Below are 27325 nucleotides of genomic sequence, written 5' to 3'. Positions count from 1 at the left end.
GTGCATGTCCCCTCTGAGCTGCTCCTGCTGACTCTCCGTGTCACCGCTTTGTCAAGACAAGACTGAACCTGACACCCAATCAACCTCTCGCAGCTCAGCTCGCCTCGCTGGACTCATTAAAACCACCGCAGTGAAATACATGCTTCCTAAGGAAACCACTTTCCACTAGTACTCAGATTATTTCATAGAATAATGAAGTTTGGCTTTGTTTACTCCAACTAAAGCTGTTATTGTAGGAAACAAGCATATTCAACTTTTATCCAAATATTCAGCACCTACACAATAGACATAAACCTATTGAAGAACTATCAGATACTACCAGTATAACTTTTCAACAGAGGTGTCAAAAGTATTCACATTCAATACTCAGGTAGAAGTATAGATACTAGAGTTTAAAAATACTCCTGTAGAAGTTGAAGTTTAAGTTTTTTACTCAAGTAAAAGTATAAAAGTACTGGTTTCAAAACTACTTAAAGTGTAAAAGTAAAAGTAATGTAAGGGGGAAAAAAGCCATTAAGGACAAAAGCCATTGAAAATTAATGCATCTTAGTATAATGCAAATATATTAAAGAAGCATATATGTGTACTATTGAGCATTAACATGTGTTTCAGAGAGCAGGAGATATGATGACTAGTTGCCTATAAGTATTGTAATGGTGCAAAAAGTCAAACTTCAGAGGCACGTTATCATTTATCCTAACCTTTATTGGAATGTACATCCAAGTTTAGTTGCAGGAATCTGAGGGAACGGATGTAAGAACAAAACTGGACAAGAACATCTGAAACAACCACAACCAAATTCACTCTATCCGGATGGAGCAATTTAACTGGATAGTTTTATTTAAAGGCCAAAATGAAATAGAGTAACGAGGCTGTTTTTAAAATGTAAGGAGTAAAAAGTACAGATAATTGCGTGAAAATGTAAGGAGTAAAAGTAAAAAGTCGTCTGAAAAATAATTAGTGAAGTATAGATAACCAAAATTTCTACTTAAGTAAGGTAACAAAGTATTTGTACTTCGTTACTTGACACCTCTGCTTTTCAAGGCACACTAACTGAGAGCGTTATCATGCAGGAGTGTTTTCCTTCAACTATATGAAAAAGAGTACATTTTTTAATGTCTAACATTTAGTTACAGTAACAGCAATGCATATGCTTTTAAAACCCCTTTTAACTGGGCTAGTTTTCTTTGATGGTGTTTAAATTTCCTTTAAATGTAACACGTCTGACTGGTGAACGTGGTGGAAATCCTGACTGATAGATTCATAATTGTTGCTCTCCACGAAAACATGGTACAAGATGCTAAATGTTCGAAGCATTTTAAACATATTCCACCCCTTTTAGATGAATATGTAAATGTTTATTCATCCCAGATCAAAAAAGAGTGCACACTTTGTTTTTTTTTTTTACCATTTCTAAATCCAACATCACATCACCGGTGTTACAAATGGTTTGTTAAACTGCAGGGCTGAATGAAACAAAAACGGCACCACAAGTGTGCTTCAATTGTGTAGCTGCTTGGGGATCTGTGGCAGAGTGCAGGGTCTCATTAAGAGGATATTGTGAGGCAGGAGACGAACACAGGACAGTTTTTGATCACGCGCCTACCGCTGGGCTTCTAAAAGGAGATTATTGTGTGTGTCCCTCTCATCCGGCCCTTGATGTGGTGCCATAGCAACGGCTTGGAAAGATGCTGCTGGACGGCAGGACAGAGGAGAAGCAGAATGATGGGAGCTTTTGGATATAAAAACAACAGATAACATAGATTGAGGTGAAATTAACTGAAAACTATATTGATTTGTTGGCCTACGGTACTGTATGTGACAAACACTTCAACGCCAATATTTTTTTGTAGAAACATTAAAAAGCACCACACGTGGTGTCGATGTCACCTAGATAGATAGATAGATAGATAGATAGATAGATAGATAGATAGATAGATAGATAGATAGATAGATAGATAGATAGATAGATAGATAGATAGATAGATAGATAGATAGATAGATAGATAGATAGATAGATAGATAGATAGATAGATAGATAGATAGATAGATAGATAGATAGATAGATGGAGCTTTTTCAAAAATGTTTGACTTTTTTTCCTTTTTTTCTCTTTTTATTTCTTTTTTTCTTATTTTCCTTTTTTTCTCTTTTCTTCTCTTTTTCTGTTTTTCTCATTTTTTTCTTCCTTTTTCCTTTCCTTTTTAATCTCGACATTTCGACTTTTTTCTCAACATTTCAACTTTTTTCTCGAAATTTTGACTTTTTTCTCAAGATTGTACTTCAACATTAATCTTGACATTTCAACTTTTTTCTCGAAATATCAACTTTTTGCTCGACATTTCGACTTTTTTCTCGACATTTTGACTTTTTCCTCAACATTTCGACTTTTTTCTTGAAATTTTGACTTTTTTCTCAACATTTCAACTTTTTTCTTGAAATTTTGACTTTTTTCTCAACATTTCAACTTTTTTCTTGAAATTTTGACTTTTTTCTCAACATTTCAACTTTTTTCTTGAAATTTTGACTTTTTTCTCAACATTTTGACTTTTTTTTCGAAGTGCATAATGAAAAAAACATCTTCCCCCAGTTCTAACTAATATAGCTACGTGCAGCATGCGTTGCCTTCATTCTAAGGCTTATACAAGACTTTTCATTTTTTGCAGCTCCAGACATATTTGTTTTTTTTGTCTTTTTGGTCCAATATGGCTCTTTCAACATTTTGGATTGCCGACCCCTGGTTTAGCACATATATATAGTTAGGGTTTGGTGCAATGTACAATGTGCAAATAGTTGCTCTATCTGGTTTCAGTCTTACTTGTCAGTGATAGCTTCGATCTAGTAAGATCGAATAAGTTATTAAGTCTGATGGCACCAATTAAAAATGATTTCCTCTATCGTTCTTTTGGTCATCAGGAGTGAATGATGCAGCGCTTGAAATTGTCTGCTGTTTCCCGAAAGGGAGAAATCGTTGGTGATTGCAAGCACTTATGTCAGCACTCTGTCCCTGATCACCTCCTCCAGGTTTCCAAGCTCTTAGCCAACGACACACTCCACTTTTTTGATGACTTTGTTCAGTCTGTTGGCGTATTTTACGTGAATCCTGCTCCCCAAGCATGGTAACTGAGGGCGCATGCAACAACAGACTGACAAAACGTCTGGAACATTTTGCTGCATGCGTTGAAGAACTTGAGTGTTTGCAGAGAGAAGAGTGGACCCGTCTTGTGAAGCAGCTCAGTACTTGAAGAGCTTATTGTGACGTTGAAGGCCCAGGTATTTGTAGGATTGTACCATTTCCACACCCGTCTCATAAACCATAAACCTTTTCATTGAAGAGGGTGGGCCACCTCTGTACTGAATCAGTGAATAACAGTAAATGAATCAGGAAACGACACACACACTTTTAAGTGTCATGTGCTGTTCACATTTCTTTATGTATGACACATTACTACGAACTGTATATGACACTGAACTGAAAGCGAAATGCCAGTGTAACTTCCTTATGCAATAACCATAAAAACTGCTTTCATACTTAAAATGTGTAGACCAGGGATATTCAATTGGTGGTCCGCGGGCCACATGCGGCCCGCCAGGAGCTTTTATGTGGCCCCTGGTCATATGTCAAAAAAGGGGGTGTTTGTTGAAAAAAAAAAAAAAAATGTTTTTTTTTTTAATAATATTTTTATAACTGGCTACTATGGACTAAAATGGTTGTGCTCAATGCTTAATATAATATTCAAATAAGGAAATCTTGGTGGAAAGTGGTGCTTTGTCATTATGGCATGTTTTATTAAAAGTAGGTCAATATCAATTTCATTAAGTTTGCACAATGCATGGTTTCAAAATGAACTTGCATTCAAAATAATATTTCTTTATCTGAATATTATATTTAACATTCACAATTACTAAATCTGGAGACAATTAATACATAATTCATATGTAAACTAGATATATTCAAATGTATAATACAAATGTATTATATTTGTCTTCGTCTTTGAGTGCAAAATACATTTTGAAAACCCCCACATTTTCAAATTGTGCAGCCCTCTCCATACAGTCCTTTTGCAGATGTGGCCCCCGGCCCAATCTAGTTGAATATCCCTGGTGTAGACAATAGGTAAGGCCATGCAGGCAAGTTTATTTCTATAGCACCATTTAACAACAACGTGCTTTACAATGATATGCTGTTCTCTGGACTTAAACAAGTGGGGAGGAAGGAGGAAATGAGAAAGAAAGGGCCTTTTGTAGCCAACTGGATAAGTACACAATGTTGTAATAAGATCCTGGAAAATATGAGGAAGTGTCAAGAAGCAGCTTATGGTAAACGTAGGATTAGTAAACTGGAACATCATAATTACACACCCACTCACTGGAAGACTATAAAATGTTTTAAGTGTCAGAGTGGCTATTTAAAGACAAACATTGTCTTTAAATAATGGTCTTATTTTATGTTTTCTCATGATGACTTGAAACTCTGACTTGAATCCCTGAAAAAAACGCTGAGTCATTTGAGCAAGCATAATGACTTTGAACCCATCAGGGTTCAAAGTTTTATGAACTTCAGCTTTGAGCATGAATTCAGAAATAAAACAAACAAACCAAAAATAATACATTTTAGTGGCTTTTTATTGTTTATTATTGTATCTTCCTAAAAACGTTGGCAATTTGCTCTGTGGTTCATCAATAGTTATTTCCATAAATGTGATAAGAAACTGCAAAGTCATGCTGCGGAGTAGTCACGTTCTCTGGTGAGTCATCGCGAGAGTTGGTCCGGTATAAATACCGTCGTGGCGCGTCGTCAGTGAGTTTTTGCTCTTCCTTCTCCCCCTGGACCTAGACTGTGACTCTATTGAGGTAAGTTTTAACCAACAAACGCACTAAGTCTATTTATGCATCCGTGTGTTACCTTTTTCTTTCTTCAAGTGAGTCTGCAGATGCGTCGTGAAGTTTTAATCCCTTGATGTTAAATGTGGGAGTCTCAGTTCAACAAGTGTCTCCTTTTTTCTTTCCCTTTTTCTTTCTGAAATTGTTACATGAGTCCATTTAAAAGAAAATTACAAAAATAAAGCAAAGCAAGCGGAGGGGGAGTTTTAAAGCAATTGTTTCTTTTGTTTCCGGTGAGAGAAAAAAAATAGAGCCTATTTAAAAAAAAAAAGAGGAGGAAAAAAAAAATCTGTAAAATGTCGACATGTTCGCTGAAAGCGAGTGAAATGCTGAATGAATCGAGTGTAAAATGAGTTAAATCAGTGCCAGTTATGCATTTAGGGAAACGGCTGTGAGCAGAGAAGAAGTGGAAATACTTCATGGGTTTCATGTCAGTTGAAGTTATGTATGCATAAATGAAATCTGAGGTTTGATCCTGCAGGCGGCTCCGCCTATGAAGGGTTTTACAGGAGGGAAAATAAGATTTACTTAAGTGACTCCAAACAACTGCATTATATAATCATCTAGGCACTTATACAACCTAATAAATACTCAAAAGTCCCGTACACAAAAAAAGCATCCATCTATTACTTGATTTAACATTTAACTCTTTATACTTTTACATAAGTGTGTGTATATAATTATCCTGAACATTCACATGTTCCAAATTTTAAAATCTGATTTGCTCCTTTCTGTTAAAGATGATGAGAGTAAACCTGGATTGTGTAATTTTACTATTCTCTCAGATTTTATTCATCAAGATAACTTCTTAGTGGATCAATGAACTTGGATCATATAGTACTCCAGAAAAAATACTGTATTCCGTTAGAAAAAAAACTAGACTTTGACCTTATTTACCTTTATACCTTTTTTGGATTTTTTTTGCTTTTATTGGACTAATGATCTGAATCATCTACTATATTAATGAATGTGTTTAAGCAGGACTTGATTATTTAATGTATTATTCATTTTTGTTCCAGTATTGATAGACATATATTAAATGATTTTGAATGATGTAATCTATTGACCATATGAGGGAGGGAAGGGGAGAGGGGTGTGCTGTTTTTTTTATTTTTATTACTTCTTTTTTTTCTCATTTATTTTGGTTTAATTAATGTTATGAAAAATAAAAAAAGGGGGGAAAAATATTGATAATTATATTGTTATTGTACATTTTTTTTTTCTTTTTTTAATGCCCTCAATAAAGGTATCTAAAATACTTCTTAAAATCATGAAAAAAAATTAAAATGGTTACACTTGAACTAAAATTGCAACAACGGTACAAATATGATAGATGTATGACTATTTTGAGACCTGACTGGACAAGAACTCACCTGGGGGTGGATGTGAGTTCTTTGAAGACGTGTTTTCTTTCATTCACACAGACACACCTACACACACACTGATTGCTGTGCGTTTAAGAGATTTGTACGTGTGTTTCCTCCTGTCAGACTGAAGATGGCTGCAGGCAAGGCTCAGATTGGGAAAGTGGCTCCAGACTTCACATCTAAAGCAGTGATGCCAGACGGACAGTTCAAGGACCTGAAGCTTTCAGATTACAAAGGTTTGTGTTTGTCTGTATAGATTTACCACCATCAATGGCTCAACCTTTCTTGGAAACTTGATATTAAACAGACGCTAATTTGCAATCTCAAATAATAATTAATGACTAAATTAACTGACTTTTTTTTTTTTTCTTGATACAGGAAAGTACGTGGTCTTTTTCTTCTACCCATTGGACTTCACATTTGTGTGTCCAACGGAGATCATTGCTTTCAGCGACGCTGCGGATCAGTTCAGGAAGATTGGCTGTGAGGTCATCGCAGCCTCTGTCGACTCCCACTTCTCCCATTTGGCATGGTACTTGCTCTAAACTCTCTGACATAAACGCCCACCACGATTATGTGCTTTCATCCAACCCTCACACTTGTATTTCTCTGCTCTGAAAGGACCAACACGCCACGTAAACAGGGTGGTCTGGGCGCCATGAAGATCCCGCTCGTATCCGACACGCGGCGCACCATCTCCACAGATTACGGCGTCCTCAAGGAAGACGAAGGCATCGCCTACAGGTGGGTTTATAATATGGAGACGTTCTGTGTAGGGCTGGGGATCGATTCAAATGTCAAGAATCGATTCCGATTCTTAAGATTCAGACTCGACTATCAAGATTTGATTTGGGTTAGTGTTATTAAAACTGTTTTTTGAGCTGTTGCATGAATTATATGACTGTAGTTATGCAACATACTAGTATTACATTGAAATTCAACAGCAAGTATTGCAGCTAATGATGCTGTAAGGACCAATCAGCTCCCAGAATGCTGATAGAACTGAAACAGAAACATCATGTGGGTCAGAATTACCAAACAGATCCAGGGAGGAAACGGAGACGGATGAAATTGGTTTTATTTTTTCCCACACCCCGTTTTTATTTGTTCCATTTTCGGTCTATTGTGGTTTTTAATTTTTGAGCATTTGGTTTTTAGCATTTTTTTGCAAATGTAACCCCAAGACAGTATATAAAGTAATGAAATATAGACAATTTATGCAATTATAACCTAACACTTTAATGTTTTCATACCTTTAAACATATTTTAAGGCAAAAACATGGCACCAGTTTTTGCCAACAAAACATTCCTTTTTTGGGGATAAACAAAATAACCAAAAGTTGTAATGTAATGATGAAAAAAAAATACATAAATAAATAAAAGAAAAAAAATAAATCGCTCTTTAGACATATGAATCGATTTTTAGGAATTAATATGAGAATCGATTTAGAATTAGGAAATCAATTTTTTTTTTCCCTTCTCTCCCCCAACACAGGCCTAGTTCTGTGTATATCTCCATAGAAACGCCCTTTAAAAATTAGCACAATATTACAATTGCCCACTGCTGGTATTGCTTCCACATCATGTTTGAGAGATTTCAAGCCTCGTCTCTTGCTGACTGATTTTCAGATCAGGCAGCGACTGGTCTTAAAACATTATAAACCTTCAACCCCCCCCCCCCCCCTCTCTCTCTCTCTCTCTCTCTCTATTTAAGGGGTCTCTTCATCATTGATGACAAGGGCATCCTGAGACAGATCACCATCAACGACCTCCCAGTTGGGCGCTCTGTGGATGAGACGCTGCGATTGGTTCAAGCCTTTCAGTTCACCGACAAGCACGGAGAAGGTGAGATCAAACTTTCATATCAAATCAAACTTTATTTATAAAGCACCTTTCATACATAAAATGCAACACAAGGTGCTTTACATAAAACAAATAAACATAAAGCGTGAGAGATACCTCCTGCTGACGTAAGCTCTGTTCTCACGCTATAAGACCAAAACATACTTGTAACTAAATTGCATTATTCAAATTTGTATTGGCTTTATTGCCTCACCTCGGACCTGCATGTTTTAAACGTCCCTGCTCGTCATTTGAATCAGGTGTTTTAAAGCAGAGAAACATCTACAACGTGCAGGACGGAGACCCAGAATGGGTCCGCTCACAGGCTTCATGCATGTGTATCACACTGGCAAATCAACCGTCCAGGACTCATTGCAGCTCTTATCTTTTCTTTTCAGTGTGCCCAGCCGGGTGGAAGCCAGGAAGTGACACCATCAAGCCAGACGTCCAGAAGAGCAAAGATTTCTTCGCCAAGCAGTAATAAACTCAAGGCCATAGTCTGCTGCCTGCTGTAGATTATGTTTCTATTACATTTCCAGTGATGTTTCAGTCAGCCGTTGGGTGAGATTTGTCTTTTTTTTTTTTTGTAGTTACAGTGAGATACATTTTCTGTAGCGTGAACGGTGCCCTTTGATCAAAGTATGGCTCAATGGTGTGGCATTATATCCTGTACTTACTACTTGACCAAAGCTGGGGGTCTGTTCAGTCAACCGTCATGCCTTAGTGTGGTTACAAAGGATTTGTCTTTGTGCTTTGTATGTTGCACTTTTTTAAACATTGAACTGAATTTATTTCACCTTAATAAAGAATACAAAGATACTTGTCTGAAGGAATTTGTTTCATACTTACAGGGGTGTAATTGCTGGTACAAATCAAAGCACATGCTCCGTATTAAGACGCATATTACCGTACTCCAGATTGGCAGCTATTCAAACGGTACAACCGCAGGAGACTACATGACTTAAATTATGAAAAAAAAAAAAGCAGCTTATATGTAGAATTATGATTAAGGACACTATTTGATTTGAAGATTTATTTCGAACAGACAAATATACATGTACAGCACTTCATATAATATTAGTTTGACAGATCCACCAACATGCTCGACTCGTAGGAATGAAGTAACCACTTATCCAGTCCTACCCCTGGATATTACAAACATTCTTAACATATAAGACGAGTTTCAATAACTGTTCAATACAGTGACATAATACTTTATATGCATATATAAATATAGTCCAGATCAAGGCAAACAAAAGAAAACAAAGCCCAGCATTAAATTGTACTATGTATGTACTAATAGAAGTAATATATAATGCATGGTATTACATTATCATTACTTTACTATAATACTACATAATAGACAGCAATGGTATAACAATATACTTGAATAACTATATAAGAGTAGATATGCTATATATACATGCTGGTTCATATATTTACCTCCAATTATATACATTAAAAACTACTATAAATCTACATATAACTATAAATCAGTATATATTAATAGAGATATAGATACACAAATACGTATAATATAACTCAATATATCCATATACATACTTGCATATAACATATATATCCATAATATACATCTATATATCTACATATATTAAATGTTCATATCTACATGTTTATTGGCATCTGTATTTTGAATAGAATGTTTATCTACTATGATAATACAAGTTCATTTTTTTTCATTGGGATCTGACGGGGTATTTTCATCCGTCCAATCATCCTACCTGATATGTGGAAGCACATAGGATAGATTATGTTTGAGGGGGTTGAATTTGATATAACCTCAGTGAAAACACAGGAACGACGACATGAAGACGCAGGTGACACTGGATGACAGGAAGCGAGCCTCAGACCTGCTCATCAGGAAGCTCTTCCTGCTCATGCAGAACCTTTAATGCCCTTCCCCAGAACGTCTACCTCACCATGAGGCTGTACTACTACGATGACTGTTAAAAGTGCTACCCCTGGTGTCTCACAGGTTCACCTGAGGATCTGGTGTCAGTTTTCGGTTGCGTGATGAATTTGTCTTTTCCTGCTCTTGTTTCAAAGTCACTCCTGCAGACTACGAACCGCCAGGCTTCAAGGAGGGGGTGTCTGACAGCATGTGGTTTGAAGGAACGCCCGTGCACTTCAGGGTAGGTGAGGTTCACACAGCTTATCACTCTCTGAAAGTCCAGGTGTCAGTGGAGCAAAGCCAGGTGGAGAAACTGCAGAAAGGAGAGTGCTTGCAGGAGCACAAGAGGGCATTTCCAGAGAAGAAACTGATCAAGGTACACTTAGGCCCAATCCCAATACACCCCCTACTTTCTTCCACTAGCCCTCCCTCACTACCACTACCCCTAAAAAAGAAGCCACAGATTTTAGGGTACTTCAAATCTTCCCAGGGGCCTGTCCCAATACTCCCCCTACTCCTACTTTCAGCACCACCACTAAAATCAGGAAGCTGAGAGCCAAAAGCTGTTTTAATTTCAGATGCAGCGCTGTTAATATGCCACTTTATTAAGTTTTAATATTTTTTCAGGCGTAAAAGTAACCGTTAAGATCCCCAACCTGGGCTCAGTTTATCCAAATAATGCCTGTTAAGAAATTTGACCCGATGTTTTCGGAGATGAGAAGAGCCGCCGGTCCGGGGCAGCAGCAGCCGGAGTACAGACGTGATCGCCGGGTCATCGCCGGGGAGAAACCTGCAGCTCTGTGGAGAATTACCGCTGGCTGAAATAAATCATTTAGGAAGATAAATGTTGGTTTAATAGATGAAATCTAACAGTTGCAGCTACGCCTGTTAAGAAATTGGCTCAGAAGATTTCGGGATCAAAACAGCCTGCCGGCTCGGGAGCTGATTTATGGTTCCGCGTTACACCAACGCAGAGCTGCGTTGGTGTAACGCGGAACCATAAATCAGCCTTTATTCTGTCGAGGTTTGAAAAAGACTTCGCAACAACGAGCAAGCGAGTGATTATGTACATTCACTGAGTGAATATTATAAAAGTAAAACATATATTTCTCGCTAGAAATGTAATCAAAACTCATTTTTATGCAGAAACTAACTCAAAATATTGATTTTATTCACTAAAAAATAAGAAATGTCCGCCATGTTTTTTTTTTGGATTCAGTCCGCAAATGACGACGAAAAGCATTCTGGGAAATTTTTCTGGCCCTAGTTCACCTAGTCAGCATCCGAAATCCCTACATCCGTAGGGACAGATTCATAGCCACTACACTCGTTTTCTCCACTACTCCTAGGTGGAAAGAGGAATTGGGACACCACTACCGTCACGGGAACGTGCCCATATTTAGGGATAGGGATGAAAAGTAGGGCTAGGGGGGAGTATTGGGACAGGGCCTTAGAGAAGTTTGCTACCTGTAGTGTAGTTGTCTCATTTGCTGTAAATATCTGAAATCCCAGTACAATGTTTATCGTGTCTTTAGTGTAACACAGAGTCATTTTGTACATTTCAATTTGTCATAATTGAATTAAACACCTTGTTACAGTATCCTTCGGTAAAAAAGCACCCTGAAGGGGATGTTCCCTCTGAGGGTGGTAGGTCTACATGCTGCTGCAGGTCTACTAAAAAACAACTGGGCATCAAATATACACCGTTAACTTTTCTCTACCAGAGTCTGCGCAGTTCAAGAAGCCTAAAAGACAGCTGGTAAAGGTACAGCACAGTTGAACTATCAGAGGGATTAGAGGTGCAGGCTGCAGAAGAAAACTGGTGAGTTATGTTTCTTCTTCTTTTTTTGTCTCAGAAAAAAAGCACCTGCCAAAAATCTGGCGAAGAGGAGAATTTAACTAAAGCGAAAACTTCACAAACCCCTTTGCGTTTCGGCATTTAAAAATGCCATTCATGTTGTGTTTCAGGTTAAGTGATTGCAAAATGTGTAAGATAACGCTGTTGTCATGGTTCAGATCTTCACATCTTCATTTATACATCATCGCTTCATTTGTTTGGATTATAATATGTACGAAAAAGAAAGTAAAGTAAAGTTCAATAAATGAAACAGTTGCAAACGTTTTTTGTAGAAATCTATAAAGTATATTTAAGATTTACTAAGAAAGTCTAAAAACATGAAACTCATTTACACATAATTATGTGAAAGCAATCAAAGTTCAGTAAATTATTTGTTAGATCATTTATCATTCATTAGATATGCAAGTCTGGCTCTGACAATTAAAAAAAAAAAGAAGTTATATTTCTAAATGACTTTATTGCTATTTGGCACGGTTACTGTAGCTTCAGTTTGCTTCACATTTTCCTCTCAGTTCCCGAACAGTTAACTGGAGGATGGACGGCTTGGGCCCCGGGGATGGCGGCTCGTGTTTTGTGTTGATGTGGAACATTTGAAGGGTTTGTCTTTGGTTCTGACAGACGTGTTAGTCCAGACGTCTGTTTGGGTCCATGGATCAGCTTTATAACCGAGGATTCCTCCGCTGGTGTGGTCTAGAAGAGGCTGTCCACATCCCCCATCTCCACAAACACGGTCTTTAGCTGGGTGTAGTGCTCAACGGTCACCTGGCCGTTCTCCCGCCCGAACCCTGGGGAATGGAAGAAATCTAGTTCAGCTTACTCACTGACTGCATTGACATGCACTCAATAACCCTTTTAAAACCTGAATATTGGCAATAACCCGGTTTTGCACGGCCATGTAAACACCAATAACCCCTTTGAATAACCTGAATTTGCTCATATTCCGGTTTTTAAAAACCCCAATATGAGCCCTGGGTTACTCCTTTTAAAACTTGAATATTCAGTCATGTAAACGCAAAACGGGATTTCCCCATCAAACGGAACATGAATTTGTTTTCTGCACATGCTCTGTTCACAAGGAATCCTGGTCTTTTGAGTCCAGGAAGTTCTTATAAACACGGAGAAGCCAAGACCAGGAGGAGACTAATCACTTCATAAATGTAATGAAGGATATGAACATTTCTGCATTTGTAGACGGTAGAAAGTACCGGGATAGAGAGATTTACAAGAAGGTGAGCGAAAAGTTGCATGAAGCAGCATTTGTTTTGAATTTGGATACAGGAAGAAGAAGTGGAAATGACGGGAATTGCGTCATGACGTTCTCCATGCGTCGCTGGTTTGATCCAGATATCCCAAATGATTAATTACCATGTATACAGGGATAACTCTCTTTGCTCACGCATGGAAACGGAATATTATGAATGTTTCAGTAACCGGAATATTGACCTTAACCTGAATTTTGACTGCATGTAAACGTAGTCACTGTGAATGGGTGGCACTGAAATTCAGTGTTAATCCTTGGAAGTACACCCCACACGTGTTTGATTAGACGAGGAGCCAAATGTGAGAGCTTTCCTCATATTCTACTGAAAGAGTCATTTAAACAAAACTTGTTTAACTGGGTAACTCATAATATCGGTGCTAAAATAGAATAATAAACATTTGTTTTGATTATTTTCAAAGAAGTCTTAACAAGTCTATTCAAAACTGAAGTAAAAGAAAAAATGTTACAGTAATCCCTGGTTTTTCGCGGGGGTTACGTTCCAAAAAGAACCCGTGATAAGTGAAATCCACGAAGTAGCAACCTTTATTTTTTTTTACAATTATTACACAAGGCATCAAATTGTGGAGATCAGCCCCGCCCCACCGCGACCCGATTAATTGGATTTGAATGGGAGAAAATGAATAATACAATAAGTACAGCAGGACAAATAGTGACTGGTGCGTATTCCACTGCTATTCTGATGCTGCTGCATCCCGACTCTGTAGCGTGTTTTTCCCCTAAAGCCGCGGGTGCAGGTTTGTTTTTTCGAGAGAAGAACATAGTTATGGGTCGTTGTTGTCGCTCTTTTTTCTTCTGGGCAGAAAGATTCTTATAAACCGACCTGCCACCATCGACTATATTTAAGAACTGTAATGAATAATAGTGAAAATAATTGCAATAAACAAGGTGTCAAGTTTTAAAAGGAGACTGAAGCAGCTGTGGTTCAGAAGGAAGTCATGATCGGTCCTAGGTATATATTGTGATTATTGTGCAAATTGTAAGTATATTATAAATTCAATAGTAAATATATTCTAAATCACTGTAGGCTATGAGTGTATACTGTATATAGTATAGTAGTATGAGTATATTATAATGGATGAGTATATTATGATATGTAGTATATTTATACTACTATAAATAGAGGTATGGGTATATTATAAATTATAAAGTCGTTGCAAACTATTTTGCTCAAAAGTGGATACAGATCTGGTGATAGTAGCAAATATTGTTACTTAAGATGTGGATAGTTTTGGTTGGGTAATTAAAAGGAGCATGAGGCAGGATTGAGGCAGGATTTAAAAAAAAAAATTCGTATCCGTTTTAAGTTTTCTAGTAATAATGTCAGATGAAGCGTTCCAAACCCAAAAGAATGAGCCCTCTACCGTATCTCCGTTGCCTTGAACAGGCTGTGTGCTGCAACATGTGCTGCAATTGTGGGCCGGAATTTCCCGCGCTGTCCTGCGGATGTGACGTCACATGATGCTGCATGTGTGTTCTCCCCGTTCTCCCGTGCCGGCTTCACTGTTGGCTGCAGTAACGGCCGTCGTGGTGAAGGGTGGCGCTAGAGAGTCTCATTTCTTAAAAGGAGCCTTATGCTCCTTTAAACTTTTATTTTTGTTTCAATTTATTATTTCAGGAATTCTAGTGAATGTTTTTCACCCTTTTTGAGTTGTATTATTGTATTATTGTAATCTTTGTATGTCTATGTGTGGACCCCAGGAAGAATAGTCTTCCCATGGTGAAGACTAATGGGGATCCTTTTTAAATAAATAAATAAATAAATAAAAATAAATGACCGATTCATCAAAGGTTCCGTTCTTGAGCTGGTGCTGAAGCTCATTGGTCGTTCTCAGCTTGTTGCTAAGCAACCAACGTTATTGACCCAGGAAGTGAAGAAGCGGGGAGACTGTTCAGCCAATCAGAATGCAGAACACGATGCATGATGCAAATCCGTGAAGCAGCGAAATGGTGAAAAGTGAACCGCTTTATAGCCAGGGATGACTGTATTGGCGTTTGATACTTGGCCCCGGGCGTTTCCAGTCAGCCGGACTGTACCTGACATTTTGAATCCTCCGAACGGAACCTCCACCGGCGTGATGTTGTAGTTGTTGATGAAACAGGAGCCGGCCTTGAGATGCTCAACCATACGATGTGCTCGCCTCACATCCCTCCACACATTAGATTGGAAAACACAAGTTATTTAAGCCATAACATTTTGTTGCATTAACTGTTGATTCTTCAGTCAGTTACGTCAGTGGCGTCAATTCAGTCGAATCTAAGGTATGGCAAGGTTACGAGTCACAGAACTTAACTAGAGTATCAATCAACACGTCCAGCAAATGCTCATCACAGAAGTCTGCTATGGAGCTGATCTGTGTGGTCAAGAAAATTGGAACTTTTTCAAATGCAGTCTCGCTCACTGCAAAAACTCAAAATCTTACCAGGAATATTTGTCTTATTTCTAGTTAAAATGTCTCATTCTTAGTCAAAAAATCTCATTACACTTAAAACAAGAGTCATTACCAGAAAAATAACTTGTTATTTGACCATTTTCACCTGTTTCAAGTAAATTTTCACTTGAAATAAGTAGAAAAATCTGCCAGTGGGACAAGATTTATCTTCTCATTACAAGCAAAAACATTTTGTTCCACTGGCTGATTTTTCTACTTATTTTAAGTGAAAATCTACTTGAAACAGGTGAAAATGGTTGTTTTTGAGTCTTGTCTTAAGTGTAATGAGATTTTTTTTTACTAAAAATTAGACATTTTAACTAGAAATAAGACAAATATTCTTGTTAAGATTTTGAGTTTTTGCAGTGTATAATAACTATTGAAATCGATCATGTTGTTCTGATTTGCATTTGTAGTTATTCTATATGTATTAAGTAATAGAATAATCAATACAAATAGACAGAGTAATTCCATAAATGTTTTTAAAAAACAAACATTTACATTTTCCCCTGAAGCCGAGGTGTGGCGGCTGCCATACCTTGGCATACCCAATTGACGCCCCTGAGTTACGTCATAATAACATGTATGTATAACTAAGGAACCTGGTGAAGACGCCTGCAGCCAGACCCATGGTGGTGTTGTTGGCTCTCTGGAGAACCTCCTCTTCGGTTTGAAAGGACAACACGGACATAACGGGGCCGAAGATCTCCTCCTTCACGCAGGTCATCTCATCAGTGCAGTCACCTACGGGAAGGTTTAAAAAGAAAAACCATTGCGATGGGCATCACCAAAGCTAAATGTGAACAAGCTTTGCATTAATGTAAGGCAAGGTAAGTTTATTTGTATAGCACAATTCAACACAAGGTAATTCAAAGTGCTTTACATCAACTTTAGAAGCGGCAAGACACAACTAGACAGTAAATAACAAATAAAATGATAAGAAAAGAGTTAGTGTACAGCAGGTACATCTCATTCTTAAAGTGGCAAGAATTACGTTTCTAAACGGTCAAAACGTACAAAGACCGGGTCAAATACAGTATTACAAAAGTAATCTGTAACAATTTGTACGGTGAATTAAACCAATTTGACAATTCTATGCCACAATGCCTGTTTCCAGGTCTTATTTCACACAACTGAGGAGAATTACGTTTCTATACGGTCAAAGCGTACAAAGACCAGGTCAAATACAGTATTACCAGTACTGGAGTTGAGGGGGGATGAGGGGGGATGGCATCCCCCCCTGAAATAAAAACGGTAAAAATCATCCCCCCTGTAAAACTGACATCCCCCCTTTCCATCAATGAATGTGGTTTTACTGCTATTTCAACATTTAGAGTCATCACCAGAAAAATAACACCAGAAAAATGTGACAATTTTCACCTATTTCAGGTAAATTTTCACTTGAAATAAGTAGAAAAATCTGCCAGTGGGACAAGATTTATCTTCTCATTACAAGCAAAAAAATCTTGTTCCACTGGCAGATTTTTCTACTTATTTCAAGTGAAAATCTACTTGAAACAGGTGAAAATTGTTGTTTTTTCCAGTGATGAGTCTTGTGTTAAGTGTAATGAGATTTTTTTTACTAAAATGTTTTAACTAGAAATAAGACAAATATGTTTTAACTAGAAATAAGACAAATATTATTTTTAAGATTTTGAGTTTTTGCAGTGATCCATTTTACTTATCCTGTGAAGGACAGAGTCATATTGATAAGTTCAGAAAAGTGTTTTTTATTGTAGTGTTTTGATGTATTTGGTGTAAGCCCAGTGGATATTTAAAGCTTACAGAAGGCTGCATTTAACTGCTGCTATGTCATTCCTGCAGTATTTCTGCAGGTGTTTTGGTCACTGCTATTATTTGTAATATATTATATTATTTGTAATCAGCACAAATTATCTGTCCCCATATGATAAAATCCACCATCCCCCCTGATTTATTTTTTTACAAGTCGAGTACTGAGTATTATAAAATGTAATGTAAGGATGGTTTACCCAGAACACACGGAGTCATGTAGTATCCACCTCTCAGTTTGGGATCAGACGGGACGAAACGTTCTCCTCCACACAACACAGCGGCTCCCTGATAAAATAGCAAGTCTTTGAGACTCAAAAGCATAAACCTGGTGATAGGACAGTTTTAATTAAATTAATTCAACGTACCTCTTTTTTTGCTTGATCGACAAAAGACAAGACTTTGTCGAGATGTGCCTGGCTGACCAGAGCTCCCATCCTGGTGTCCTCCACCAGCGGGTCTCCTATGGTGATGGCTTGGGTTCTCCTCACCACCTCCTGCACAAACTCCGGCAGCATGCTGCTCTGCACAAACACCCTGGTGCCGTTGCTGCACACCTGAGTCAAGCAGACAACACTCCAGGTAAAGCAGATACATACGCCCTTTATGTTGTTGCTTTAACTGTGTATTAGGGATGGGCGGTATGGACTAAAGAAATGTATCACGATAATATCTGGCATTTATCTCGATAACGATAAAAAAAATATGAATTCAACTCCACCTTTTTAACTATAAATCTATCACCACATTCAGTCTTTGGAGCCCCCAAATCACTGCTCTAAAAGAATACTAAATGTTACTAAACTACACCAATTTAATTAAATTAATAAAAACCAATTAAATTAGTACACCTGTACTGCAAAACTGTAATGACTCAAATGAAATAAGTTGAAATGTAAGAACATATTCAACATTTATTCAAACTGTGTCGGCTTAAACAGTGGGATAATAGTAAAAGCAAACAGCAAAAGTACCATTGTCCTTCAAGTTTTATTAGCTTATAAAATCACAAAGTAGAAAAAAATACAACCTGATAAATAAAGAAACAGGACAAATAAATAAAAGTTCACTGAAAATAAAATCCTATCAGTGATGACCTCTTCTAATATAAATAAAATGTGCAAATTAACCTCTGCTTGGAACATGCCACAAATTAGATACTATTGCAATTTTTTTTCGTATTAGTCAAACGTTATAACAAAATGTAACAACCATTTCCTTCTGTTTTTGCAGACTCTGCACATAATAGATGATGTTTGCTCCTCGTCTCTCTTTTTAAATCCAAACCAGTTCCAGATAACGGAGCTGGAGCTCGTTCTCAGATCCGCCTTCCGCCATGTTTCTCACACAAAAACGTCAAACTGGAATTTATCGTTTTTACCACGAGATGACAAATTCTTACCGTGGAGAATTTTTTTGACGGTGTATCGTGAACGGTAAAATATCGCCCATTCCTACCGTGTGTATTCACGCTAGTATCCTAAACTGTTTTGGAAGATACAAGTAATATCCAAACCAAGACACTGCACCTGGCCTTGCGAGAGGAAGTTGGCCATGAGCGCTCCCCTCACAGCGTTCTCCAGGTCGCTGTCCTCGAAGATGACCAGAGGAGATTTCCCCCCGAGCTCCAGAGTCACAGGTTTGACCCCCTTTGATGCCATCTCCATGATCTGAGGATCAGAGTCACATGTTTTCATCAATGATTGTGATCATACTGCTTTCTAGGCAGAACTGGCCTTCTCCTACAGAATATTTCCACATCTCCTCATCCTTTAACCCTTGTACTGTCTTTGGGTCAAAATTACCCAATTCTTCTATCCTTCTTTCCTCCTGCTCTCTCCTTCCTTCTTCCTTTCCTCTTTTCCTCCTTTTTTACCCTCCTTTACTCCCTTTTCTTCCTACCTCCCTTCCGTCATTCGTTCCTTTATTACTTTCTTTGCTTGTCCTTCCTTCTTCCCTTTTCTCCATTCCTCCCTCCCTCCCTCCCTTCCTTCTTTTCTCCTTTCTTCCTTACTTCCTTCTTTCCTTCCTTCCATCTTTTCTCCCTTCCCTACTCCCTTTCCTACTTCATTCATTCTTTTCTCCTTTCTTCCTTACTTCCTTCTTTCCTCCCTTCCATCTTTTCTCCCTTTCTTACTCCCTTTCCTCCTTCCTTCCTTTTTTTCTCCATTCTTCCTTCTTTCCTTCCTTCCATCTTTTCTCCCTTCCTTACTCCCTTTCCTCCTTTCTTCCTTACTTCATTCTTTCCTTCTTCCATCTTTTCTCCCTTCCTTACTCCCTTTCCTACTTCCTTCCTTCTTTTAGTCCTTTCTTCCTTACTTCCTTCTTTCCTCCCTTCCATCTTTTCTCCCTTTCCTACTTCCTTCCCTCTTTTCTCCTTTCTTTCCTTCCTTCCATCTTTTCTCCCTTCCTCCGTTCCATCTTTCCTCCCGTCCTTACTCCCTTTCCTACTTCCTTCCATCTTTTCTCCCTTTCCTACTTCCTTCCATCTTTTCTCCCTTCCATCTTTTTCTCCCTTCCTTACTCCCTTTCCTCCTTTCTTCCTTACTTCATTCTTTCCTTCCTCCCTTCCACCTGTTCTCCCTCCCTTACTCCCTTTCCTACTTCCTTCCCTCTTTTCTCCTTTCTTCCTTACTTCCTTCCTTCCTTCATTCCTTCTTTCCTCCCTCCCCCCTCCCTTGACCCACAGACAGCCCCAGGGTTAAGAGAGTAAACCCCAGAAACCTTCTGTCCTGTGGGCACGCTCCCAGTGAAGGACACTTTGGCCACATCAGGATGATGACACAGCAGGCTGCCGGTCTCCTGGCCGCCCTGGACCACGTTGAACAGCCCCTCTGGAGCTCCGGCTTTTGCATATATCTCTGCCAACAAGACCGCCGTCACAGGCGTCACTGGCGATGGTTTAAAAACCATGGAGTTGCCTGTTTTGGATGGCAAAAAAAAGAAAACAGAATAACAGAGATTCTAATCAACCACAGTCTCCCATGCTTCACAAGATTAGATGTTCTCATTTAAATCCATCCATTTTGCTTTACTGCCATCTAAGGGTGGGATATCAATCATTGCGTTTACATGGGAAGTTTAATTCCTCTTTAATTCAGAATTAAAATTAAATCTGATTTAAAATGAGTAAAAATTACCACGTAAACACCTAATTCTGAATGAAAATGTCCATTCCAAATTAAACTTAATTCCGAAGTAAGTAGCTGGTTTATTCTGATTTTAAATCTGAATAGAATAATTCTGCCATCATGTATACACTCATTCCTCTTTAAATTAATTCTGGTCTTTCTGCGCTGCTCGTTCCCTCGCCCGTCTGTCTCCATGACGCTTATGGCCCTTTCGCACTAGTACCACCTCAGCTCGGTTCTACCTGCCATGGCCCCGTCTTGCGCTTTTGCACTAGTGACTAGGGGCTGAGGCGGGTAGAGCCGCTCGAAGCAGATACTTTTTCTGTAACCATTCTGGCGAGGGTCTAACCGGGCTGAGCCGGGACTATTTCCAACGTCATCACATTACAGGCAGCTGATTGGTCGGGGGGCGGGGCTGGCAGACGTTTGAATCAGGAAGCGGGAGTCAGCGCGAGGGCGACTGGCGGCTCGCGGCGATTTTATTATAAAGCGCAAACGTCTGTTTGGTGATCCAACTCTGAGGTGCAGATGTTCATAAACCTGGTGGCTGAGGAGAGAATTAAAAAAGGGATGTAGACGGGCTGTTTTACTCTCAGCTGCTCCCGGCTCCAGCTGATTTCTCATCAGCGCCGACATGAACAAAGCGGTTGCGCAATCGAGTACGTCACAGCAGCTTCACCCCAACCCCCCCACTTCTCCCCTGGCTGTGGAAAAACAAACGGGGACAAAACGGGTAGAGCCGCGCCGCGCCGAGCCGAGCCGGACTAAGGCGGTACTAGTGCAAAAGGGCCATTATATTCCACGCTGGGCTTGTTTCCAAACAAAGTTCCAAGATGCAGCACGCAGTAAACGCTGGTCAAGAGCAGAGACCATTTATTTAATAAATAGCTTGGAGAACCTGGAAATAATTAAAAGAACAGATGGAAACAGGAAACATAAAAATTGTGAGCTTTTCAAAGTTGTAGCGGCTAAGTTTGTTTTTCTTCCGGTAGTTTAACTTCCGGTCCCCCCCCTATCCAATCAGAACCTTCCCAACCCCCAGACCTGTAGAGGAATTGGAGAAAGACCATCAAACGTGTTTTCCATGTAAACCTCAATCCAGAATTACTATTTCCATGTAAACTCGAGGGAAAATAGTTTAATTCGGAATAATTAATTCCAAATTAAAAAACATCATGTAACCGTGGCCATTGACATGTTTTTAATCCGTCATTTCATAATGACTTGACGCTGTGTATGTTCAGATCTTGTTAGATTGTGCCAGATAAGTAAAGTCTGTAAGAATGTGAGGAAGAACGATCAAAAGTGGGTAATTTTGGTTTCTTTCCTGCAGCAGAAGATCCCACTTACCACAAGCCAGAGCCGGAGCCGACTTCCAGGCAGCGATCTGGAAGGGGTAATTCCAGGCACCGATGCCCACACACACCCCGAGAGGTTCCCGCCGGGTGTAAGCAAAGGATCCTCCCGGCAACTGGACATGCTGGCCTTCACCAAACAAAAGAGGAGTATTAACACGTCTTTAAAAACCATTACAAGGTATAGGAGTTTTAAATAAAATGTATTCTACTATTTTGGCTTCCCTACAATTTTATGACATATCGTTTAATAAAATAAATTTGTCACCTTACAGCCTGGAATTAAAATGCATTAGCATGTTCTGATCAACATTTCAAACTTAAGGGAGCAAAAACATTTTTATTTGTGAAAGAAACAAGAAAAAAATAAAACAAACATCAAGGCTCTTGCGCGACATGTCTGAGTTTTTCAGTGAAGTCGTGCTGACTGATAATCCTCTGATCACCTCCGTTCTCATGACTGAAACCAGTTTTCCTCAGACTGATGATAAATACTGACGATAACTGGCAGCTCGACATCTTAATTAAGGACATCAGCTAAAGGTAATATACCTGCATATGCACATGCTCAATTTTATGTTTTATTTCATTTAAAAAGAAAACCCTTCAAAACTGTTTATTTCTTCTATTTTCACCACACAAATTTTGTATATATGTATTTCATAACATACAACCCCAAAATACACAACTTATGATAAGTTGTAATACAACAATGTGATAAAAGTGGCATGTCCCCTTTCAAGCCACGGTGAGTGCTGTTGGCACCAACCTGCTAGAGTGCTGGCCAGTCCTGCGTAGTACTCGATACACAGTCTGGCAGAGTCCACGTCCAGACGGGCCTCTGTGATGGACTTCCCGTTGTTCACCACCTCCATCTCAGCAATCTCCTCTCTCCTGCTCTGTGCAGGACAAGCATTGCACATGTGATGCACTGTGTTTGCTGTCAAACATCTGGATGCACCAGTTTTCAAAATGAGCATTCATTTTCACCGTTCAAAAAGGTTTTTGTAAATAACATGTACAGTGCACGCGTCTATCATGGTCTTCTAATTTGTGCACCTGCGTAATTCATGTCAAACATACAAATAAACACCTCAATTAAATGTGCAGCTTCTATCATGATCCTCGCCCTCTCCATCCCAGACATCTTGCTCCAGTGGCTGAACGCTGACTGGGCAGCCTTCACAGCCTGGTCCACCTCCCCAGCACCACATGGGTCCAAACAGCACAGGACCCGTCCTGCAATGACGCAAAGGGTTGTCCCGTCATCCAGGTAAACAGTTTAATCATAAGAATCATCATAACCCATTTTATTCAAATCACACTTTACTTTTTTTTTTCTCCAATATATCAAAGCGCCACATCGCAAGAACAATGAAAGTGAGGAGGAACAATAAAATGACATTAAAAACAAATAGAGGGAATGCGCATGCCGTCACAGATGCGACTTCACAGCGGGTTACGCCCACTGAGTGTCAGAAATACTGAGTGTCAGAAAGACTGAGTGTCGGAAAGACTGAGTGGCAGAAAGACTGAGTGTCAGCGTAAAGTTTCAGTTTGAGCAACTGTAAAACATCTAAAATGGGAAAGAGCTGTTGTGCGATCGACTGTACTCATAGATTTAGCAAGAAATTAAAGTTATCTTTTTACAGACTGACGAAAAATAAGCTTAAGAGAGACAAATGGATCACTGCAATTCACAGAAACAGCTGGATTCCAGACACCGAAACGTGGATTTGTGGTTCCCATTTTGTATCAGGTAATGTTGGATTTTTGGGTAGCTAACGTTAAATGGTCCAATCATAATCCAGTTCGGTGTCCTCATCACTTTAATTTCTACAACAAATCCTGCCTTGAAGTCGGACCAAGCATCAAGACTTTTGTAAGCCTTCAAGCTTTGCTTCGTGTATTTCCCCGGCGTAGAAATTAAGTACATATAAATATCAGGAAACTGGATTCGTGGCCAAATATTAATGTCCATGGACCACTGGTTCTTGGTAACTGTACCAAATATTAATGTCCATGGACCACTGGTTCTTGGTAACTGTACCAAATATTAATGTCCATGGACCACTGGTTCTTGGTAACTGTACCAAATATTAATGTCCATGGACCACTGGTTCTTGGTAACTGTACCAAATATTAATGTCCATGGACCACTGGTTCTTAAGGTAACTGTACGGGTCACTGTCAAGTCCAACTGCCTTTAATTTAAGCCGATAATCAGCTGTTATCCCGTCTCCACAGTTTCCCCTACTAGTTGCAGCAGTTTTTGCCACTCAGTGTGAGTAAGGGGGCGTGGTTCAGTGGGAAAGTGACATCAATGCATACCCTCTATATAAGCACAATAAAAGCACATCAAAAGCCCAAACATATTTCAGCTACTGAAATAAGAGCTGGGGTGATTTGGTCAAATGTTTGTCTAGTTTCCAGGATCCTGGCAGCGCTGCTCTAGATGGGATGCCTTCTCAGCAGCAGTCAGGGGGAAGAAGGGGGGGAGTCACCAACTTGAAATTTGAAAAAAATAAATAAATAAAAAATGAAAAAAAACGGAGTTGGCACAGAGCTGGATTGACACTGAAATCAAGGAAATGCTGTAAACAGAACTCAGCAGATTAATGACACCGACAAGATGCCGTCATCAATGATAAAACTGTTGAAACATTCCCCACAGGAGACATCTACAGAGGTTAATCGCTAATCATTTATACATTTAAATCTATTGGAAAAACATTTCATGTCAACGATAGTCATTGACTGAGTAGTAGTGGGGGAAGTTGGCAAATCATGCAGATTGTTTGTTAGAAATGAGTCTGAAATCTGGCTATGGTTATTTGAATGATATTAAAACATCTTTCTGACTGGTCACAATTTTCTTTTTCTCACTGTGCTGCAAGCGGCCAAATAAATGTAATTTGTAAATGGAAGCAGTATTTGTTTGGGGCCGAACAGAAATTAAAATATGTCATTTAGCGAGCTGTACGATACCGTGATATTGAAGATGTATTATCCAGCCTCCCTATCTTTACCCACATCCTCATGCTGCCTTTGGTACTGAGTCATTCCAGCCCTAAAACTTTGGTTGAGATAATGATTACATACTGTCTAACTGTCTAACTTTGATTACAGACATTTCATTAAGAGTGTCTTATTTTCATTTAAAACATAATAATAATAATAATAATAATAATACATTTTATTTGTTAGGTGCCTTTCATGGCACTCAAGGCCGCCGTACAACAATCAAAATATTAAAAAACACAATTTAAACAACAGAGAACAGCAGAGTTTGCAGCAGAAAATAAAAAACAGTTATAGAAATGCAGAAACGCATGAACAGAGAGTAAAAACAGCAGATGTTGGTTCTTGGTTGGTGGTTATTAATAATATCATGTTATTATTCCTCCTGTACAGCCTCTACACCAATGACTGCAGTCCGACCCACAACAACAACCTGATAGTGAAGTTTGCTGACGACACTACGGTGGTCGGACTCATCTCAAAGGGGGACGAGGAGCCTACAGAGAGGAGGTCCTGAAGATGACAGCCTGGTGCTCAGAGAACAACCTCACTCTGAACACCGGGAAAACCAAGGAGATCATCGTCAACTTCAGGAAACAGAACACCGACCCAGCCCCCCCTCTACATCAACGGCCAGAGAGTGGAAAGGGTCCACTCCTTCCGGTTTCTTGGCCTCCTCGTCTCCGACAGCATCTCCTGGTCTGAGAACATCATCGCCATCACCAAAAAGGCTCAGCAGCGGCTGATACAAGCTGGACTCCAGCCTGCTGCTGACCTTCTACCGCTCATCCATCCAGAGCCTGCTGTACTGTATCACAGTCTGGTACGGCAGCTGCACTGCTGCGGACAGGGAAAAGCTCCAGAGGTGAAAGTGGCGCAGAAGATCATCGGCTGCCCCCTCCCCCCCCCGACGGACATTTACACCTCCCGCTGCCTCAGCAGAGCCACTAAAATCATCAATGACAGCTCCCACCCCGGCTCTGACCTGTTTGACCTGCTGCCTTCAGGAAGACGCTACACAGTCATCAGGTCAAAAACCAACAGACTTAAAAAAAAGCTTTTTCCCCAAAGCCATAATCGCCCTGAAGTTCAGGGCCTGAACAAAACGTGAATGTCTTCGTTACTGTTTTTTTACCGTGCAATACTTCTATCTGTGCAATATTCCACTACATGTGTAACTAAATACTATCATCTGTAAATAGAATCTCAGGTCTTCACTATTCAAATGCACCTTAACCTTTTTTATATTTCTTATATTCTTATATTTCTTATTGTTTGCACTATTGTTTCTTATTTGTTAGCACTGGAGAGGTGATGCTGCTTTCAATCTCACTGTACCAGGTACATTGACAATAAAGTATTATTCTTATTCTTACTTCAGCTGTTCTTGCGATGCGGCACTTTGATATATTGGGAAAAAAAAAGTTATAATAAAATAAAAAATAATTTAAAATAACTCATCTTTGTTGTTCAAGCCAAAATTGTAAATGAACAAAGTACCAGAAAACTGTCATGAGGTCCCATGTCGTTGTGATGCAATATAAAACCACCTGCTCAACAGCCATAAAATAAGTTATTACAAAAGTATGTCATAAGAAAGCATTTACTGTAAATAAGTAAATGCTAATGTTTGTCAAAAGAACTGGAGAGACCGCTTGAAATGTTCTAGACAGTCAAAGTTAAAATAAGGAAAGAAAGAAAGGCTGATAATGTCTTAAGACTAAAACAACAACAACAAAAAAATCGATTATCTTTACACAGCAATGACCAAAGTCCATTCAGCTGAGGGACCAATAAAAGTGAATAACCTGTTGCTGGTTCGTAGACGTTTTCCTTGTTCCCCTGTCCGCGGCTCGGCCTCCGCTGCGCAGCCCAGTAGTTGAGCGGGTCGGTGACGACCCCCGAGCCGGTGGAGAGCCACCGCAGCCCGGCGGCCAGCGGAGCAGCGACGGGGAGTCTCCGGAGCATTACTGCTGCCTCTGCGGCTCCAACTGTACCTAGTACTGCGGAACATAACAACACTGTGGATAACAGACACTTTACCGCAACAATGCACGACTTAACGAGTTAAATAGTGCAAGGGTTACACTCACATTTAGGAGTTTTGGATCTAAACTCTTGCTGCGATGCGCCCACGTTAGGTTCCCATTACACCGTTACTTTACAGCTCAGAGGGGGCGGGGCGGAGGAGCCTTTCAGGGCGGGGCGTAAACGTTTATTGGTCCATTACGCTGTCAATCACATTACACCATGACTTTACCAGAGCAGTGGATAAAACAGAGTGGCCACAACTTTTGTTCTCGCCGCCAGAGCGGTCACGTGGTTCATGTCAGCCCCGAAAGTTCCAAAACAAGGCAAGGCAAGTTTATTTATATAGCACAATTCAACACAAGGTAATTCAAAGTGCTTTACATTGACATTAAAAGCGGCAAGACATAATTAGACAGTAAATAAC

The 27325-nt window shown here is 39.4% G+C and overlaps 2 protein-coding genes across 2 annotated transcripts; one reads left to right on the top strand and one right to left on the bottom strand.

The window, feature by feature from the left end:
• Nucleotides 1-4767: 4767 nt before the first annotated feature.
• prdx1 (peroxiredoxin 1) lies at nucleotides 4768-8910 on the top strand. The gene is made up of 6 exons (XM_061732931.1): nucleotides 4768-4852; nucleotides 6373-6485; nucleotides 6628-6781; nucleotides 6871-6993; nucleotides 7964-8094; nucleotides 8490-8910. Exons 2-6 carry the CDS (start codon nucleotides 6380-6382, stop codon nucleotides 8570-8572), a joined length of 597 nt encoding a protein of 198 aa, XP_061588915.1. The 5' UTR covers nucleotides 4768-4852; nucleotides 6373-6379; the 3' UTR covers nucleotides 8573-8910.
• A 3388-nt stretch (nucleotides 8911-12298) lies between these two features.
• On the bottom strand, nucleotides 12299-27045 carry aldh9a1b (aldehyde dehydrogenase 9 family, member A1b). The gene is made up of 12 exons (XM_061732929.1): nucleotides 26964-27045; nucleotides 26679-26873; nucleotides 22943-23088; nucleotides 22619-22748; nucleotides 21845-21979; nucleotides 20088-20284; nucleotides 18893-19033; nucleotides 17732-17920; nucleotides 17564-17651; nucleotides 16175-16316; nucleotides 15178-15290; nucleotides 12299-12646 (listed from the first exon to the last, which is right to left on the bottom strand). Exons 2-12 carry the CDS (start codon nucleotides 26836-26838, stop codon nucleotides 12552-12554), a joined length of 1536 nt encoding a protein of 511 aa, XP_061588913.1. The 5' UTR covers nucleotides 26839-26873; nucleotides 26964-27045; the 3' UTR covers nucleotides 12299-12551.
• Nucleotides 27046-27325: the final 280 nt, after the last annotated feature.

Source organism: Cololabis saira, chromosome 10, assembly GCF_033807715.1.
Source record: "Cololabis saira isolate AMF1-May2022 chromosome 10, fColSai1.1, whole genome shotgun sequence".
NCBI classification, from domain to species: Eukaryota; Metazoa; Chordata; class Actinopteri; order Beloniformes; family Belonidae; genus Cololabis; species Cololabis saira.
This window is presented reverse-complemented; position numbering and strand designations above follow the sequence as displayed.

Excerpts from the sequence above, each read along its gene's own strand:
- prdx1 (XM_061732931.1), top strand. The coding sequence starts at position 6,380 with ATGGCTGCAGGCAAGGCTCAGATTGGGAAAGTGGCTCCAGACTTCACA. Across the intron at positions 6,486-6,627 it reads GAAGCTTTCAGATTACAAAG|GAAAGTACGTGGTCTTTTTC; the intron begins GTTTGTGTTTGT and ends TTCTTGATACAG. Across the intron at positions 8,095-8,489 it reads CACCGACAAGCACGGAGAAG|TGTGCCCAGCCGGGTGGAAG; the intron begins GTGAGATCAAAC and ends TTTTCTTTTCAG.
- aldh9a1b (XM_061732929.1), bottom strand. The coding sequence starts at position 26,838 with ATGCTCCGGAGACTCCCCGTCGCTGCTCCGCTGGCCGCCGGGCTGCGG. Across the intron at positions 22,749-22,942 it reads AAGCTGCACATTTAATTGAG|AGCAGGAGAGAGGAGATTGC; the intron begins GTGTTTATTTGT and ends TGTCCTGCACAG. Across the intron at positions 16,317-17,563 it reads CATGACTCCGTGTGTTCTGG|GTGACTGCACTGATGAGATG; the intron begins GTAAACCATCCT and ends ACCTTCCCGTAG.